This window comes from Psammomys obesus, unplaced genomic scaffold (genome assembly GCF_907164565.1).
Source record: "Psammomys obesus unplaced genomic scaffold, mPsaObe1.curated_primary_1811, whole genome shotgun sequence".
NCBI lineage: Eukaryota > Metazoa > Chordata > Mammalia > Rodentia > Muridae > Psammomys > Psammomys obesus.
This window is the reverse complement of record NW_026585504.1, coordinates 13,686,738-13,701,870: the sequence shown is the minus strand read 5'-3', so window position 1 is coordinate 13,701,870 and position 15,133 is coordinate 13,686,738. Positions and strand designations below refer to the sequence as shown.

The 15,133-nt window shown below is 53.2% G+C and overlaps 2 protein-coding genes across 2 annotated transcripts; one reads left to right on the top strand and one right to left on the bottom strand.

Annotated features, from left to right (window-relative positions):
- On the top strand, positions 1 to 3,354 carry Duoxa2 (dual oxidase maturation factor 2). Its single transcript, XM_055603457.1, has 6 exons — positions 1 to 147; positions 1,162 to 1,219; positions 1,452 to 1,685; positions 2,166 to 2,379; positions 2,515 to 2,729; positions 3,014 to 3,354. The coding sequence occupies exons 1-6, from the start codon at positions 1 to 3 to the stop codon at positions 3,193 to 3,195; spliced, it is 1,050 nt and encodes a 349-aa protein (XP_055459432.1). The 3' UTR covers positions 3,196 to 3,354.
- Positions 3,355 to 4,457: 1,103 nt separating this feature from the next.
- Positions 4,458 to 13,829, bottom strand: Duoxa1 (dual oxidase maturation factor 1). The gene is made up of 7 exons (XM_055603668.1): positions 13,601 to 13,829; positions 7,689 to 7,864; positions 7,331 to 7,388; positions 6,583 to 6,717; positions 6,088 to 6,301; positions 5,612 to 5,829; positions 4,458 to 4,960 (listed from the first exon to the last, which is right to left on the bottom strand). The coding sequence occupies exons 2-7, from the start codon at positions 7,833 to 7,835 to the stop codon at positions 4,707 to 4,709; spliced, it is 1,026 nt and encodes a 341-aa protein (XP_055459643.1). The 5' UTR covers positions 7,836 to 7,864; positions 13,601 to 13,829; the 3' UTR covers positions 4,458 to 4,706.
- Between the last annotated feature and the right edge of the window lie 1,304 nt (positions 13,830 to 15,133).

Sequence of the window (15,133 nt, the reverse complement as noted above, 5' to 3'; positions counted from 1 at the left end):
ATGACTGCGTGGGACGGGGTGCTGCCCTTCTACCCCCAGCCCAGGCGCGCCGCCGGCTTCAGCGTCCCGCTGCTCATTGTCATCCTGGTATTCTTGTCCTTAGTCGTTAGCTTCCTGCTCATCTTGCCGGGGATCCGCGGCCGTTCGGTATGGGATGGAAGCGGGGGGGTGGGGGGGAGGGGGGGGGGGGGGGGGGAGGCTACTCTCAGCTCTCCTTAGATGGGATCTAGAAGCTCGTGTCGTGGGGTCAGGGGACGACATGGAGAGCATTTTTCGGAGACTGGGACAGACAGGACCCAGGAAGAGCAGGAGGACCGGCAGGGGCAAATTTACGAGTCCAGGGCAGTGAGTGGCTCTTCCCAGGGAGAAGGACAGACAGCCTCTGGTCTGGGGCATGCCGGGAGGAGACTCCAGTTGTCTTATTTTGGAGGCTGCTGCAGAAAGTGGGCGCCAGCCCAGTAGAACCCAGGATTGGGTCTAGGCTTCAGGGTGCTACCAGGACACCCCCATCTCCCTCTGAATACCCCAGCACCCCTGTCCTGGGCTTTGGACCTTCTTGCCAAGAGGATGGCCTGCTGGGTTTTCCTTACTGGGTTGAGATAAAGATTTAGAGGCTTCCACAGAGAGTTCAAACGTGCAGCAAGCAGGAGCAATTCCCTCAAACCCTCCCAGCCCCCGGATCCTCAACTGCACACTGCTTCAAGCCTGAGACCTTTAGTCTTTTCGTGTTGATCTTTGTTGGTCTGGGGGAACTGGTAGGTCTAGAAATAGCTGCAGTTCCTCGCCTTTAATTGACTAACCAGGCCCTGGGGCCTCCCTCTTCTGGGAGAGGTGAACCCCTGCCTGCCTGGCACTTCTGAACTCACTGAGCCTCACCAAGCAGTGATTGAATCAGAGGTGGGGGAGAGGCGCCACACAGCTGGGGGTATAAAGGTCGCCAGGCAGGGTAGACCTGGAAACAGGGTAGGGGAAATTTTCGGTCATGGAAGCCCATGGCCAGAAAATATCAGAAACGTCATTGGCTTAGAGGAAATTGAAGGAAAAAGCGTGCATGACATCAGCCTCAAAAGCAGTGGAGTGGGGTCAAGGGGGGGGGGGGGGGTCCTCCAGGATGGGCTGGGCGGTACCCAAGCCTGACCCGGTGTCTGTCTTTTTCTACAGCGCTGGTTCTGGTTGGTGAGAGTTCTTCTTAGCCTGTTCATAGGTGCAGAGATTGTGGGTGAGTGTGTGGAGGGGAGTTGGAGTAGGGAAAGGAGTGGCTCCGAGAAACGGGGTTTCCTGGTTCCACTTTGCACGTTGCTAGCAACCCTCGCTGTTCTTTTGCTGTGGGTTCCCCCCCCCCCCCCCGTTTGTTTTGGGACAGGCTCTCACTCTGCAGCCCAAGCTGACGCTGAGGAGCTGAGGAGTGCTCCCTGCCGCTTTTACTAACGCCCTCTGTTCTGCCTCACCAGGCTCCCAAGCCTTCTTCTTTCCGTCCCATCATCAGGCCCCTAGTCCCATCCGCCCGCCCCCACCCTCACCCACGCGTCACTGTGTGAATCTCCCCGTAGCTGTGCACTTCAGCGGAGACTGGTTCGTGGGGAGAGTGTGGACCAATACATCCTACAAAGCCTTCAGTACGGCCCGGGTTCAAGTCCACGTCGGTCTGCACGTGGGACTGGTGGGCGTTAATATTACTCTCAGAGGTGAGGAGATGACAGGATCAAGAGCTGAGGGCCAAGGGAGGTTAAGCAGCGCTTCTCCACCGGTGGGTCGCGACCCCCACGCCTCTCTCACAGGTGCCGCCTAAGGCCGTCGGAAGACACAGATATTTTATTTACATTCCGATTCCCAACAGTAGCCAAATCCTAGTTATGCAGTAGCAACGGAAATCACTATGTGGTTGGGCGGGGGGCGGAGGGGGGGTCACCATAACCTGTCGAACTGTATCAAAGGGTCGCCACGTTAGGAAGGTCGAGGATGACGTTGAGAAAGGCTCCTTTCACGTCCCTGGGGCTCGGGGAGGCCTGATTCAATCGCGTCCGGGTCTCTCCGCATCACCACCCTAAACGCTTTTTCCCTCCAGCCGCCCCACCCCCTCGTTTCCATCTGGAAGTGGGTAGTTTCCGGGCCCCCCCCCCCCCCGGCCTTGCCCGGGGTCGATGACCCCACGGCTCCCCCCGCAGGAACGCCAGTGCAGCAGCTCAACGAGACCATCGACTACAACGAGCGATTCACCTGGCGCCTGGACGAGGACTACACCGAGGAGTACATGGACGCGCTGGAGAAGGGACTGCCCGACCCGGTGCTGTACCTGGCCGAGAAGTTCACCCCCAGCAGCCCCTGCGGCCTGTACCACCAGTACCACCTGGCGGGCCACTACGCCGGGGCCACGCTGTGGTGAGCCGGCGATGGGGCCCGGGACCCGGGGGGGGGGAGGGGCGCGGCGGGGGGTCCCCCTGCACCCCACCCCACCCGCCGACCCGGCCCGGGCGATCATCCCCGCTCGGGGCGCGCCGCCTCGGTCCCCCGCAGGGTGGCGTTCTGCTTCTGGATCGTCGCCAACGCGCTGCTCTCCACGCCCGCCCCGCTCTACGGGGGCCTGGCCCTGCTCGCCACCGGCGCCTTCACGCTCTTCGGCGTCTTCGCCTTCGCCTCGGTGTCCGCCGTGCCGCTCTGCCGCTTCCGCCTGGGCCCCGAGGCCCTCACGCCTCGCTACGGCGCCTCCTTCTGGGTCACGCTGGCCACCGGTGAGTCCCCCGGGGATGTTCGCTCGCGCGTTCGCTCGGGAGGGGGGGGGGCGGTGTTCGAGCCAGGGCAGGCCGGAGGAGGGGCGAGCGCTGTCTGCCCCTCCCGCCGTGCAGCGGAGACGGGCGGGCGGGGAAGGGTTCGCTAGCTCGACCCGTTTAGCGCGGGAAGTCGAGCCGTGCCGTGTAGCAGTGTGTGCAGGGAATCCCGGGGAGGGGGGCAAGGAGCGCCCGCGCCCCTGGCGCACTCCCCTCCTCCCCGACCCTCTCTCCGCCTCCCGCCGCAGGCATCCTGAGCCTCCTCCTCGGAGGCGCCGTGGTGATTCTCCACCACGCTCGGCCCGGCGCTCTCCGCTCCTTTCTGGATCAGGGCAGCGGCCAGACGAAGGCGAACCCGCCCCTCGTCCTCGACAACCCGCGGCACCAGCAGTGTGGGGGCCCGGACTCGAATATTACCACTGTCCTGTGACGAGAACTAACTCCGCGGGTTGCCAGCTCCCCCGCCCCCGGGGATGCCGCAGAGCTGAAGCCCGCCGGGAGCGCGGCTGAGTCTGGGGGATGGCGCGTCCCCGCAGCAGGGCAAGGGGGCGCCCGGGAGAACGCATTTCTCGGGAGAGTTGTAAATAAACTTTTTGTTCTGTTTCGTTCTTTTTTCAAATTTCTCCTGCCCCTCAGTTTCCTTGGCTTCTCTCGGTCCCTGGAGCTAGGCAACCCCGAGAAAGTTCGCTAGGCTCGGGAGAGCCTTGCAGCGTGCTTTCCGGTGTTGGGAAACCGGAGAAAACACCGAGGGCTCTGGGGGAGGCGCGCCCTCTAGGGAGGCCTCAGAGGAACTGCAGGCACCGTAGTCACTTTCTGCCCGAATCTCTACCAGCCAAACGCAAAGTACTGGGAACGATTAGGATTTCGGCATTGATTCACCAATTCTTTCATGTTTGTGCCTGAGAGCTTAGAGAGCGGTCAACAAGGGATAATATATATATATATATCCTCGGGGTCTGGAGAGATGGTTCAATGGTAGAACAGTGGTTACTCTGTTCTTATTTTTTTAAGATTTATTTTATGAACATGAGTGCTCTGACTGCGTGTACACCTGCTCGCCAGAAAAGGGCATCAGATCCCAGTATAGATGGTTGCCGGGAATTGAACTCAGGACCTCAGGACAGTGCTCTTAAACACCGAGCCATCTCTCCAGCCCACAGTGGCTACTCTTCCAGGGCATTGGGGTTGGAGTTCTTTTACACATTTCGGCGACTAACTTCGGCCTGTAACTCCAGTCAAGGGGATTCTGCAGCGTCCTCTCCTGGTCTCCTCAGACACTGCGTGCAAGTGGTGACCGACATACATGCAGGCAAAATACTCAGACACATTATATATGCCCTGGGATATTTTTAAAGTTTTTCTTTCCCCCAAGTCCTATAACCTTGCATAGCATCTTTGGAAACTGAAGGTCAGAGAGAATGTGGCACAACCATTTAATGTCAGGACTGGAACAAGATGCTTGTTCTCCTGTCGGTGCAGACCCAGAAGTCACACAAGCTGTGAAGGCAGCAGAGAAAGAAAAGAAAGGGGCCCAGATGACCCACCCCCCAAAGTGAGAGATGGGCGCTGAGGGCACTCGATGCCCAGCATGTTTGTCGTTGAGAGGGAGGCCGGCACCTTGAAGAGGTGAAACATGCAAGAAAGTGATCGCTGTGCAGAGATAAGAGCCACCTATGTTGTTCTCACCATAACGGCAGAGTTTATGGGCATGCCCGACACCTCTTCAGAACCCTGGGACTTTTGCTCCTTTATTTATTTTATTTTGCATTAGTAGGTTGTGTCTCCTTATTCCGTTACATCTGCAAGTTGGAGCCGGGCATCTGATACAACCCCAAAACCCACTTCCAGGGCAGCTCTGGTCTTATGAGAGCTTCAGCGAAGTCTGGAACCAGTCCCTGGAGCCAGTCTGAAAACTCAGGTGTGGCCACCAGCGGGGGAGTACTACAGGGTACAGTCTGACTCTTTGAGGTGCTCTTCCTTAAAACATGTCTCAGAGGAAGCCTCTGACATGGGAATGTCCTGGGTCTCGGGACTCTCTGCCATGGACCGGTAGCGGGGGCTCAAGAATCCCCCTTCCTCAGAACCCCACTCCATCACTGGGTCCTCTGAACTCTGGTTGAAGAAAGCCTTCAGTCTGTGAGGTTGCATCCTGTGGGCCACCGCCATCACCAGGCCGAGCAGAATACACAGCAGTCCTGAGGATGGAGGTGACACGTGCCTTGCCTTAGTTCTAGCAAGTCATGCCAAGATCATCTAAGAGCACCAGAAGAACTCTGCAGGAGGCCTCTGGGTCCCCACTTAGAGTAACTGGAATTCAGAGAGCTGACTGAACGTCCTGGGGTCTATATTGCTGACAGGGATCTTCTGTTCTGAACTTTCACGCTCCAAACCGAGGGCGAGGAAGAGAAAGAAGAAGACACTCTAGGAGAAGGACAGATGGGGATGAAGGGAGACATGAAGACAGCATGGTTGGTAGGAGAGTGAGACAGTAAGGCAGGTTGGTTTAGGGCGTTTGGGGTAGTGGGAAGTGAGGACATGCATGAGCAAAAAAGACATGAGAATGTGGTTAGGAGGTGAAGGAGGGGACACGCAAATGGAAGATTTGGAGGACTTGTTTAAAGAGAGTTAGGGGATAATGGATGTGATGGAGAAGGTACAGGGAAGTGAGCACAGATGAGGAGGGGAAATGGCATTGGAGAGAGAAAGCCAGAAGATGAGGGGTTAGGAAGTACAGGGCTCTAAAAGAAGCACAGACCGCTTCACCTCCAGAAGCAGACCCTCCGCCCCACCGACGTGATAACCCCTCACCTCCATCCTGAGCCCTTATCTTTAGGAGAGGGCCTCACCTGTGGCCAACGTGATCCAGAAAGCAGGCCCACGGTGAGTGGACAGCACAGCAGTGCCCAGCCGCAGGGGACAGGGGGCTAGGAGTGATGTGGTCATGGAGAAGAACAACAGTGCCATCAGCTGGAAGAGGCCGGTGGCCAGCAGCATGTGGCCACCATAAACCAGTACAGGCATGGACAGCAACACATTGGCCAGCAGCCAGCAGAGGAAAGCCACCCTAGAGAGAGCCAAGACGCAGGGAGGGCTGGCTCAGGAACCCCTGCCTGCTGGAGAGCACTGGAGGGCCCAGCGAGAGGGTTTCCCAAATTTGTGAAGGGGGCACTCTTGCTCATGGGTTTCCCAAACAAGAACTAAGGGTACTGATGCCAGCTCCTCCCAGTTGGGATTTTCCTTCGAGTAGAAACCAGGTGGCTAGAAAAGTCTGTTTCTGAATTTAGGCCAGTAGGGGCCTGTCTCCTCCCATAGCCATGCTCACCACAGCATGGCTGAGGCGTAGTGTCCCGCCAGGCGGTACTGGTCGTACAGGCCGCATGGGCTTCGAGGGGTGAACTTCTCTGCCAGGTACAGCACGGGGTCTGGAAGGCCCTTCTCCAGCGCCTTTGTGTACTCGTCTGCGTAGCTCTCCCCCAGGCGCCACATGAACGCCTCGTTGTAGTCGATGGTTTCATTCAGCTGCTGCACTGGGGTCCCTGAAGAACAGGGCAGCTGAGCTTACCAGGAAGCCAGGGGCTGGACTGGGCCATTCACCTTGGGTAGGGGTTGAAGACCCCTTGGCTTGGCAGAAGACCAATAGCTGGCAGGGAACACAGTTCTGAATTTCCCTTCCCAACACTCCCTCAGCACCTACACTTCCTCCAAGCTCCAGGACAAGGCACCCTGTAGTTCTGTGCCCACCCCCCCCCCAAACACACACCACATACATCTCACGGACACGGCGGGGCCTTCCCTCCCCCACACGTAAGAACCTCACCTGTGAGCGTGATGTTGACCCCTCCGAGCCCAATCTGCAGCCCCACGTCCACGCTGACCCACGTGGGACTGAACGCTTTGTAGGTCGTGTTGGTGTGGACTCGGCCCACAGACCACTCAGAACTGAAATTCACAGCTGGGGTTGGGGAGCGGCCACTCAGGACGGTCTGCGCGTTACTGGGTTAGTCAGAGGGAGCGCTACAAGGGCCCCATGTCTGAACTTGTCATAATTGTACAATACGCATTCACTAGCCCGTGTCTGGCTTTCACTAAGCCTGCCAACCCACTACTGTGGGATGAAGAAAAGGGTCAGGATCTAAAAAGTTTCCACGTTTGCGCTCTGCTCAGCCCTTCCAGTCCATTTAGGGACAGCCACTGGCTCAGCTGGGTAAGGAAACCATGATGGGCAAACACAGACAACTTCAGTAAAAAGTCAGTTTTCCCTAGCGAACCGAGCAACAATCCCCTTCCCCCAAGTCCTCCTTCCCAGCCCCCACGACCCCCCTCCCCACCTGCATCCATTTTGACCCAAATAAAAATGTTAGGAAGATTTCGCAGATGCATCCTTCAGGGCTTCCCTGGCCCACGCATCCAGGGGCAAGGGTGGGAGTACGGAACTAAAACCATGTGGAGTGAGGGGTGTGGGCTGGATGTGGAAGCCACCCTGAGTCGGTGGCCACCACAAAAAGAGAGGCAGGCCCCCAGACAGAGGCAGCTGCCTGCGCCTGTGGCTGGCCCTTGGCACTCACCTAGGATCACAGCCCCGATGAACAAGCTGGTCACCACCCGAAGCAGCCAGAACAGTCTCTGAGTCAGAGTGGGTGGGTTTAGTCAGCACAGCCCTCCTTCCAAGCTCACCCCTCCTTTTCCTACAATGGGGGAGGGGCAGGGGCGCTACAGCTGAGCCTCCTTGGCCAGTGGCGATCAGAGCTTCTGGCACAGTCGGCTCAGTGAGTGGGGGAACACTGCCTTGGGGATGGTGACGAGGCTTTCTCAGCGCTGGGGTTCCTTCCCTGAGTCCACGTCTAGACAGAGTCTGGACCCCTCACTCTTGAAGCCGAGGTCTCTCTGGGGCTAGAGTCTGCTCGATTGGGGGTTGTTTCTTACCGTCTTCCCACGGATGCCGGGCAGGATGATGATGAAGGTAACCAGGGCAGTCAGGAAGATGGTGATGATAACAGCCAAAGTAGTGTCCATGGAAAAGGTTGGCTTGGGGCCAGTGTAGAAGGGCAGTGTGTGTCCAAAGGCAGCCATTTCGGTGGGGGTGTGCAGGGATTCGGATGCTGCAACGATAGGTGTCCATTGAGAGGCCCCTCTGAGTACCAAGCATGACCATGATGTTGGGGATGCTTCAAAGGATCAAGCTAGTCTGTCATTTTTGAAGCCCGTTCTGTTGGGGCTTTCGGATCTTCACTGCCTTTACAGCTATTCCACTGCCTTTCAATCTGTCCATCATCTTTTGGCTGTGACAGATTCGGGGTCTTGGCAATCATCTCTGCTGCCCCGTGCTCCCTCCCTAACCACTCAGTCCTCAAAATCAGTGCTGTCATTACCCTTGGGCCTTTTTTTTTTGCTTCTTCTGGGAATATCCGAAGCAAAAGAACTCTCTTTTATTTCCCCCAGGCTCTAGCAAAGGCAGGTCACCAGAACATAAAAAGAGCTGTATTTACCATCAAACAAAGCCAATACGGGTAGATGGTACAGATTATGAAAAGGAACAAAGGTCAAATAGCTGCTAAGTGGACAGTTCAACTACATCAACAGGGGGCTGATTCCTAGACCCAACACTGCCCGGCCTGCTTAGGCACCCTGGCTCCCACGACAGGTGTTTCCAGACGTCCTACTGTTCCAGGCACTGTCCACATAGGCCCTTTTCTTCCACTCACATCCCCACCGGGCATTCCAACTCAAACACCGGCTTTGAACTCCTCTGCCTGTCGCCTGATTGATCTAAGCGCTTGTTTGACTCTTGTCTGCTCCTTCAGACCCAGGATGTTAGGACAATGATACGTGGCCATTTCATCAGTTTTTGGACAGAGTTAATTGCAAGACACACTACTGTTTCATAGATCATGGAGGAAGAAAGTACTGCCGATTAAACAGTAATAGCCGTCGTGGTAAAATGCAGTAAACCTTCAGAGATATCAAAATCGGGGGTGAAACCCTAGAATCACTGTCCCAGTTCTGTTCCTTCTTCTAAGTGTGATCTGTACTGTGGTCTCGGATTACCCAGGAGAACCTCTGATTTAATCTGAGCAGGGGGGAGTCTTGTTAAGTGGGAAAGTAAAACAGCCCCATAGGGTTTGAATTCTGACTCTGTCTTTTGCAACGTTACCTCTATCTTGTTTCACTGGAAAACAGAAATAATGTCTACTTCAGAGGGTCATTATGAGGCTGGAATGAGACTGATCATGGAAAATACAAAGAATCCGGTTGGAAACAATATGGCATTGGGCAAAGAGACAGGGAGACATACAGCTCAGCTTTTAATCTTGTCTTTTTGGGCAAGTCATATGACCACAGCCTCGGTTTTTAATGTGAAAGTTTGGTTTTCTTCTTAAGTGTTCAACTCTTCCATCCCAGAGAAATACCCATCTGTTCTTCGGCTCCACGGATCCTCCGGGACTCTCCCCACCACTGCCTTCTCCACAGCCGCCTAACCGTCAGTCACCCTCACGGCCTCACAGCCTGTCATTCTCTGCTGGACCCCTTTCCCAAGGGTAGATTCAGGTTTCTCCCAGCCAAGATCACAAAAGAAAGAAGCCTTCTTGACCTCCACACTCTCACTGTCCAGTCCCACTCTTTTCTTTTCACAGCCAGGGTTTTTACAGAATAATCTGTGTTGGTGGTTTCCATATCCTTATTGATTTCTTGTCTCCTTGACCCATTGTAGCCTAACTTTTCTGAATCCTTATCTTTAGCATCACCTCACTACATAACCTAAAGGGAAAACCTCACTTAAAAAAAAACAACAACAAACTTTTAAACTTTGGTGTTTGACCCTTCAGAGCACGTATCTTCTATCTTGAAACTTACTTTGGTTCCACAACACCATGTTTTCCTGGGTCTCCTACCATAGGCCACCCAGTGTAGGCTCCTCCTTCCTCCTCTCTACCAAACATTTAAGCTGCTCAAGATTCTATCTTGACTCTCTTTCGTTAGTGTCACTGAAGATTTCTCTGGCTAGCCAGTCATGATGGTGCACCCTGTAATCCCATCACTGAAAAGGTTGAAGCAAGAGGACTGAGAGTTCCAGGCTAGCCCGAGCGATGTGATAAGACCCTCTTTCAAAAAACAAAACAAAAACTTAGGTAATATACTAAGGCATATCAGTACATGAGATAATATTTAGGTAATCTCCTCTGTTACCATGGCTTATAGTTCTCAGATGTCTCCCTGAGCTCCAAACTCAAAAGAACCTCATGAATCTTTCTACTTGGAGGTAGAAAGGCTCTACATTCTAACAGGCTCCAAATGGAATTCTCTGCTACTCTATCTTCATTCTATTTTTTTTTCTTTTTAGCCTCACCACTACCCATTAATCAAAGATGCCAGAACCAAAACCATCTTACATTCCCCTTCTGTATTTCTTGAAGTTATTTATTGGTAGCCTTCTCTACTGCCTCTGCCCATTTTAGTCTCATTCTCTCTTCTTGCCTGGTGCAAGAGTAGTTTTTCTAATTAATAAATACAGTCATTTCACTTATCTCCCCTGGATAAAATCTGATTTCCTTACTCTCACATAGAAAGTGTTCTGTGAGCTGTGTCTCTTCTTCCCCTCTCCGTGACTAACATGCTTCTTCAAGCCTTCTGCCTTTGTATGTGCTATTTCCTCTCTCTGGACTCTTCTGCCCTTGGCAAATGCCTTTTCTCACTCCCAGTCTCAGCTAATTTTACCTTCTTTGTGAAGTTCCCTCTAATGCCATTAGGCCAGTGGGAAGGTTTCCCTTCTACCATTTTCACCATGCTTTGGGCATATCTCCACAATCACAATAATTACTGTACTTCATCTCTTTGAACATTTGACAGAGTCTTTTAGACAGAGTCTCCTTGAGGGCAGAGATTTAATTTTCCCATCTTTGCATCATCTGCATGTAGCATATTCTAATCAAACTCTGGATCGAATTAATGAATATAAATGAGTTCTTTCTATGGGTATCTCTTTCTGAGTCTTCACACAAGAGGGAGCTATGGCCCCTCACTACATACACATTCACATGAGCCAATACAAGGCTAAAAGCTTAAAAAAAAAAAAGTCTGGAAAACCTTTTCCAATAGCTTGTATTTAGCTGAACAGAAGTATGCTTACTTCTTAAGCCTGTCTGAAAATGTGTAGCTAAAGGTCTGTTATTTTGAGGGGCTGGAAAGCTGTCTCAGAGGTTAGCTCAGAGCACTGGCTGCTCTTGCAGAGGACCTGGGTTCAATTCCGACAAGTGGCTCACAACTGCCAGTAACTACAGTTCCAAGGGGATCTAAAGCCCTCTTCTGACCTCTGCTGGCACCAGTCATGTACTTGGTACACTGACATATATGCCTGCAGAGCACTCACACGTAATTTTTTTTTTAATTAAAAAGAAACTGGTTTTTAAAATAAAATAATTAATAGCAACATTTTATTTTTAAATGTTTATATTGACTTGTGCATTTGTCTGCTCATGTGTGTGTGCACGTGGGGAGGCATGCGTGTGTGCATGCGTGTGTGCATGTGTGTGCGTGTGTGAGTGAGTGTGTGTGTGTGTGTGTTCTTCTTATGGTATGCATGTGGACAAAGAGGACATCTTTGTGGAGCTGGTTCTCTCCTCCCATCTTTATGCGGGTTCTGAGGCTTGAACTCAGGTTGTCAGGCGTGGGCAGCAAGTTCCTCTTCCACATGTGCTGTCCTCCTGGCCTAGTGACATTTATTATAAAGCGTAAGCTTTCTGTTATAGTGCATTTTTATTTATGACACCAAGACTGAAGCCATTATATTTCTAAGAACGTCCAGCTAGGAAGAAAGGCTGTATACAATGTAGAACGCCTTAGGTCTTAGTTAAGACAGCCCAGCACTTGGGAGGCAAAGGCAGGCCTTTGAGTTGGAGGCTAGCATGATCTCCCCAGTGAGTTACAGGCAATGCAAGGTTATATCATCACCATCATCATCATTATCATCACACATAACACACACATGCACACACCAAATCAATGTGAAAAAATGAAAGAAGAACCCATATCATATGTTTGAATTCCAGCAACAGGTATTTGCAGTGTAAGCAGATATTACCTAACTTAGAGCATCTCGGTAGGGACCACAGATTCCTAGTATTCCTGTGCCTATTTTAATGAGAGGTTATAAAAAGTTTTGTGAGCATGTCTCATCTCTGTTAACATGATGCGTCAAAAAAAACCAACAAAAGGCCTTTCTGTATCTCGAGTACATAGAGGAGGACATTGTTAGCTTATTTCCAGTTCTCCAAAACAGGTATTAAAGATGACTAGAGCAAATGATAGTTGGTCAATACAATTTGTCTTTCTTGGTCTCCTCCATTCAGTTCAATTCCACAACTTAGATATTCCTTACCCTGCCCTGCCTGATGGAGCAGAGCTGAATTTTCATGACTGATCCTAATTTGGTTTCATTATGATGCTAGCAGGGCTTCAGCATGAAGGAGTGGACTGAAATAAAAGGGCTGCGGGAACACTGCTTCTCCAACAAAGCCTGTGTTTCTCCTGGGACCATCTTCCTCTCTCAGGCTTGACAAGTGGATTCTGACGGTAGACTTGGCTCTAATCCAGCAAAATCTCACATCGATATTAACGTTACTTCCTGGTCCCTTAGCTATACCAGCGCCATGACTGGTGTATATAACCATTTTATACTCATGACTGTAGGCAGGCACAAGGCAGCTGAACACAGGCCTACAAACTTAAAGACAGAGGAAGAAGGGAGCGCCCCGACTTTGTCACGCTCAGTAACACAGACACCTATTAGCTTTTCGTGGGGACCCCTGCGGCAAGCTGGGGCTTTCTCATTGAGAAGGGGCCAATTCTTCCACTTCGGGGTTCTCTTTTCTTACTTGGCCTGGAGGGCAGCCTTTAAAGCCTAAAGGCTTTCCCCTGTGATTGGTAGTATTTCAGATTCAGTTACCTAGTCCTTACCTACAAGACGGAAAGGATTTTCAGGGTTTATCTGACTAGCGTCAACAGTCTTGAGGAAAACCCTGCCGAGAACAAGCTCCGGTTCCATCACTCAAAGTCATGTGTTTGGTGGGTGATCTGGAACCTCAAAGCTTGACACGATTTTCTTCCTAAGGCCTTCCTCTGCCCTCACACCCACCTATAGACTTCGCAGAGTAAAGACAGCTAGCTCCCCATAAAGGCAGCTTAGGTGACATGGCTAACACTGTCCAGCACTCTGATGGGCAGTGCCTGGCTACCAGAATGTGACAGTTTATTTCTCTGACTGAAGTAAAAGCCCATTAAAAGTTTACAGCTCTGTGTGGCTGAAGAGAGTCCTTTTCAGGAACACCTAACCTAGTCCTCCTTCCTAAGGAAGGTAGGAATGTGTGTGTGTGTGTGTGTGTGTGTGTGTGTGTGTGTGTGTGGTGGGGGGCAGTGGAGGAGGGGGAGGGGGAGAGAGAGAGGTGGGGGGTTTCCCAGTGATGGGTGATAATGGGCTCAGGGATGGGGAACCCAGCCATCCAACCTACTAAGACTTCAGTTAAGAGAAATACAGATTCAGTGTAGAAAAATCTTGTGACTTTTATAGTCCTAAGGACCCCACCTTGGTGTTGGAGAGGTGGCTCAGAGGTTAAGAACACGGGCTGTTCTTCCTAAAGGTCCTGAGTTCAATTTCCACCAACCACACGGTGGCTCTAAACCATCTACAGTGAAATAACCCTCTATAGTGAGATCTGGTGCCCTCTTCTGGTGTGCAGGCAGAATGCCGTATACATAATAAATAAATATATCTTACATATAAAAAAAAAAAAGAACTCCACCTTGTGTTAATTTGTCAGACTTTCTCCTTCACAAACCCCCACCTGATCTGAATCGGTCCGCTGTAGAGTCAAGAAATGCGCCCCTAGGGGCCGGTACCGGAGCGGCACTTCGAGGTCTGATCGCGTCCGAACGGCGTAGTCTGTAGCAGGCACCGATGGCTCCCCACCTTCCTCTCTCCCAGGTACTGTGTGCGAGGCACCTGACGCCGCTCGTCTCTTCCTCCGGGAACTCACGACGCTCCCGGTCGTGGGGACAGGACGGACAACCGGGTTCGGGTGTTGACGTTCTGTCACCAAACACCACGAACGTGGTCAGGCCCGACTCCCCATTCTTCCAACTCAATTGCCAGCCCGGTTGTGACCCCACAAACCCGGCCCGGTGTCTTCCCCGCTTTCCATTCCGAGTCGTTTTCCGCCTTCCCGGCCCTGGCGCGCTAGGACCGTGCTCTAGCTCCTGTGCTCTCTGCATCCACCGGTGAAACCCTCCATTGACCCTACCCACGCCTGCATCCCGGGCAGGGAGGGCGGCGAGACTTGGAAGGTCCCACTAGAGGCCCTGGTTACCCACACCTACAGGTTTGGGGAACAGATGGATCCCTTGCTTTGGGGCCAGGGCTGATCTGTGGGTGGGTGTTGGATTTAGAGCCCCGACCCCGTGTGGCGAGGATTTGGGGTCAGCTTTCCTGCCCCGCACCCCCTCTCCAACTCGCCCTCCCCACCTCCCAGACGGCCACACCGCCCCAACCCTCTGCCCCCGCAGCCCTGCATCCTCCACGGCCTCACCTTTCGCGCTCCGGTCCCCTGCGAGCGTCCCGGCGGCGACGGGTCCCCGCGCCGGCCTCTATCCCGCCCTTCGGTGCCCGCCCCGCCCTAGAGCTGGGACGCGCTGTCGGCTCCTCACCCCTGAGCCCCGCCCGCCCCGACTCAGAGCTGGAGAGGCAGCCAGAACCGAGCCGGCCACAGCGAACCTGGAGCCAGGCCGGAACCAATCCGCAGGCCCAGGCTGGGGCGGCCGGGGACTAAGGTCAGATCCCAGAGCGTCTGTCCCGGAGGGAGGGGGCTCTGGGGGCGGGGGCGGCGGGGGAAAAGGGCACCGGTGGGCCTCCTGTTCTGCGGAACAGAAACCAGCCTCCTGTAGCTCCAATCTTTCCCGGGGGCTGAAAGGGAACCTGCTAAAGCATGGGCTCAGCACACGAGGTTTTGAAAATCCAGGGTCGTCTGGTCCTTAGAATGTTGAGTGGCCTAGTTTGTTCGGGCCTAGAGGGCTTCTTGGCACCATCCCATCATGCCAAAGAGAGACTTTGTTGGTCTTCAGTATACAGGCGTTACTCTCTGCTCTTTAGGTTGGAATCTCTGTGGCCTTAACTCATCTTCCTCTCATTCCCACCTCGGGGGGCCAACAAAATCACTGTTCTAAGACTTTTCATCTGGAAAAGCGGCCGTGTGGGGCAAGGACCAGGCAGGCTTGTACGCTCCCTAATTTTGCCACTGCCCGGGGCTTCATTGCCCAGGAGTCGTGCCTTCATTTCCAGATTGCTTGGGAAGCTACCACACCCAAATGTCTGTGTAAACTGT

Excerpts from the sequence above, each read along its gene's own strand:
- Duoxa2 (XM_055603457.1), top strand. The coding sequence starts at position 1 with ATGACTGCGTGGGACGGGGTGCTGCCCTTCTACCCCCAGCCCAGGCGC. Across the intron at positions 148-1,161 it reads CGGGGATCCGCGGCCGTTCG|CGCTGGTTCTGGTTGGTGAG; the intron begins GTATGGGATGGA and ends CTTTTTCTACAG. Across the intron at positions 2,730-3,013 it reads CTGGGTCACGCTGGCCACCG|GCATCCTGAGCCTCCTCCTC; the intron begins GTGAGTCCCCCG and ends CTCCCGCCGCAG.
- Duoxa1 (XM_055603668.1), bottom strand. The coding sequence starts at position 7,835 with ATGGCTGCCTTTGGACACACACTGCCCTTCTACACTGGCCCCAAGCCA. Across the intron at positions 6,302-6,582 it reads GGTCAACATCACGCTCACAG|GGACCCCAGTGCAGCAGCTG; the intron begins GTGAGGTTCTTA and ends CCTGTTCTTCAG. Across the intron at positions 4,961-5,611 it reads CTGGATCACGTTGGCCACAG|GACTGCTGTGTATTCTGCTC; the intron begins GTGAGGCCCTCT and ends CTCCATCCTCAG.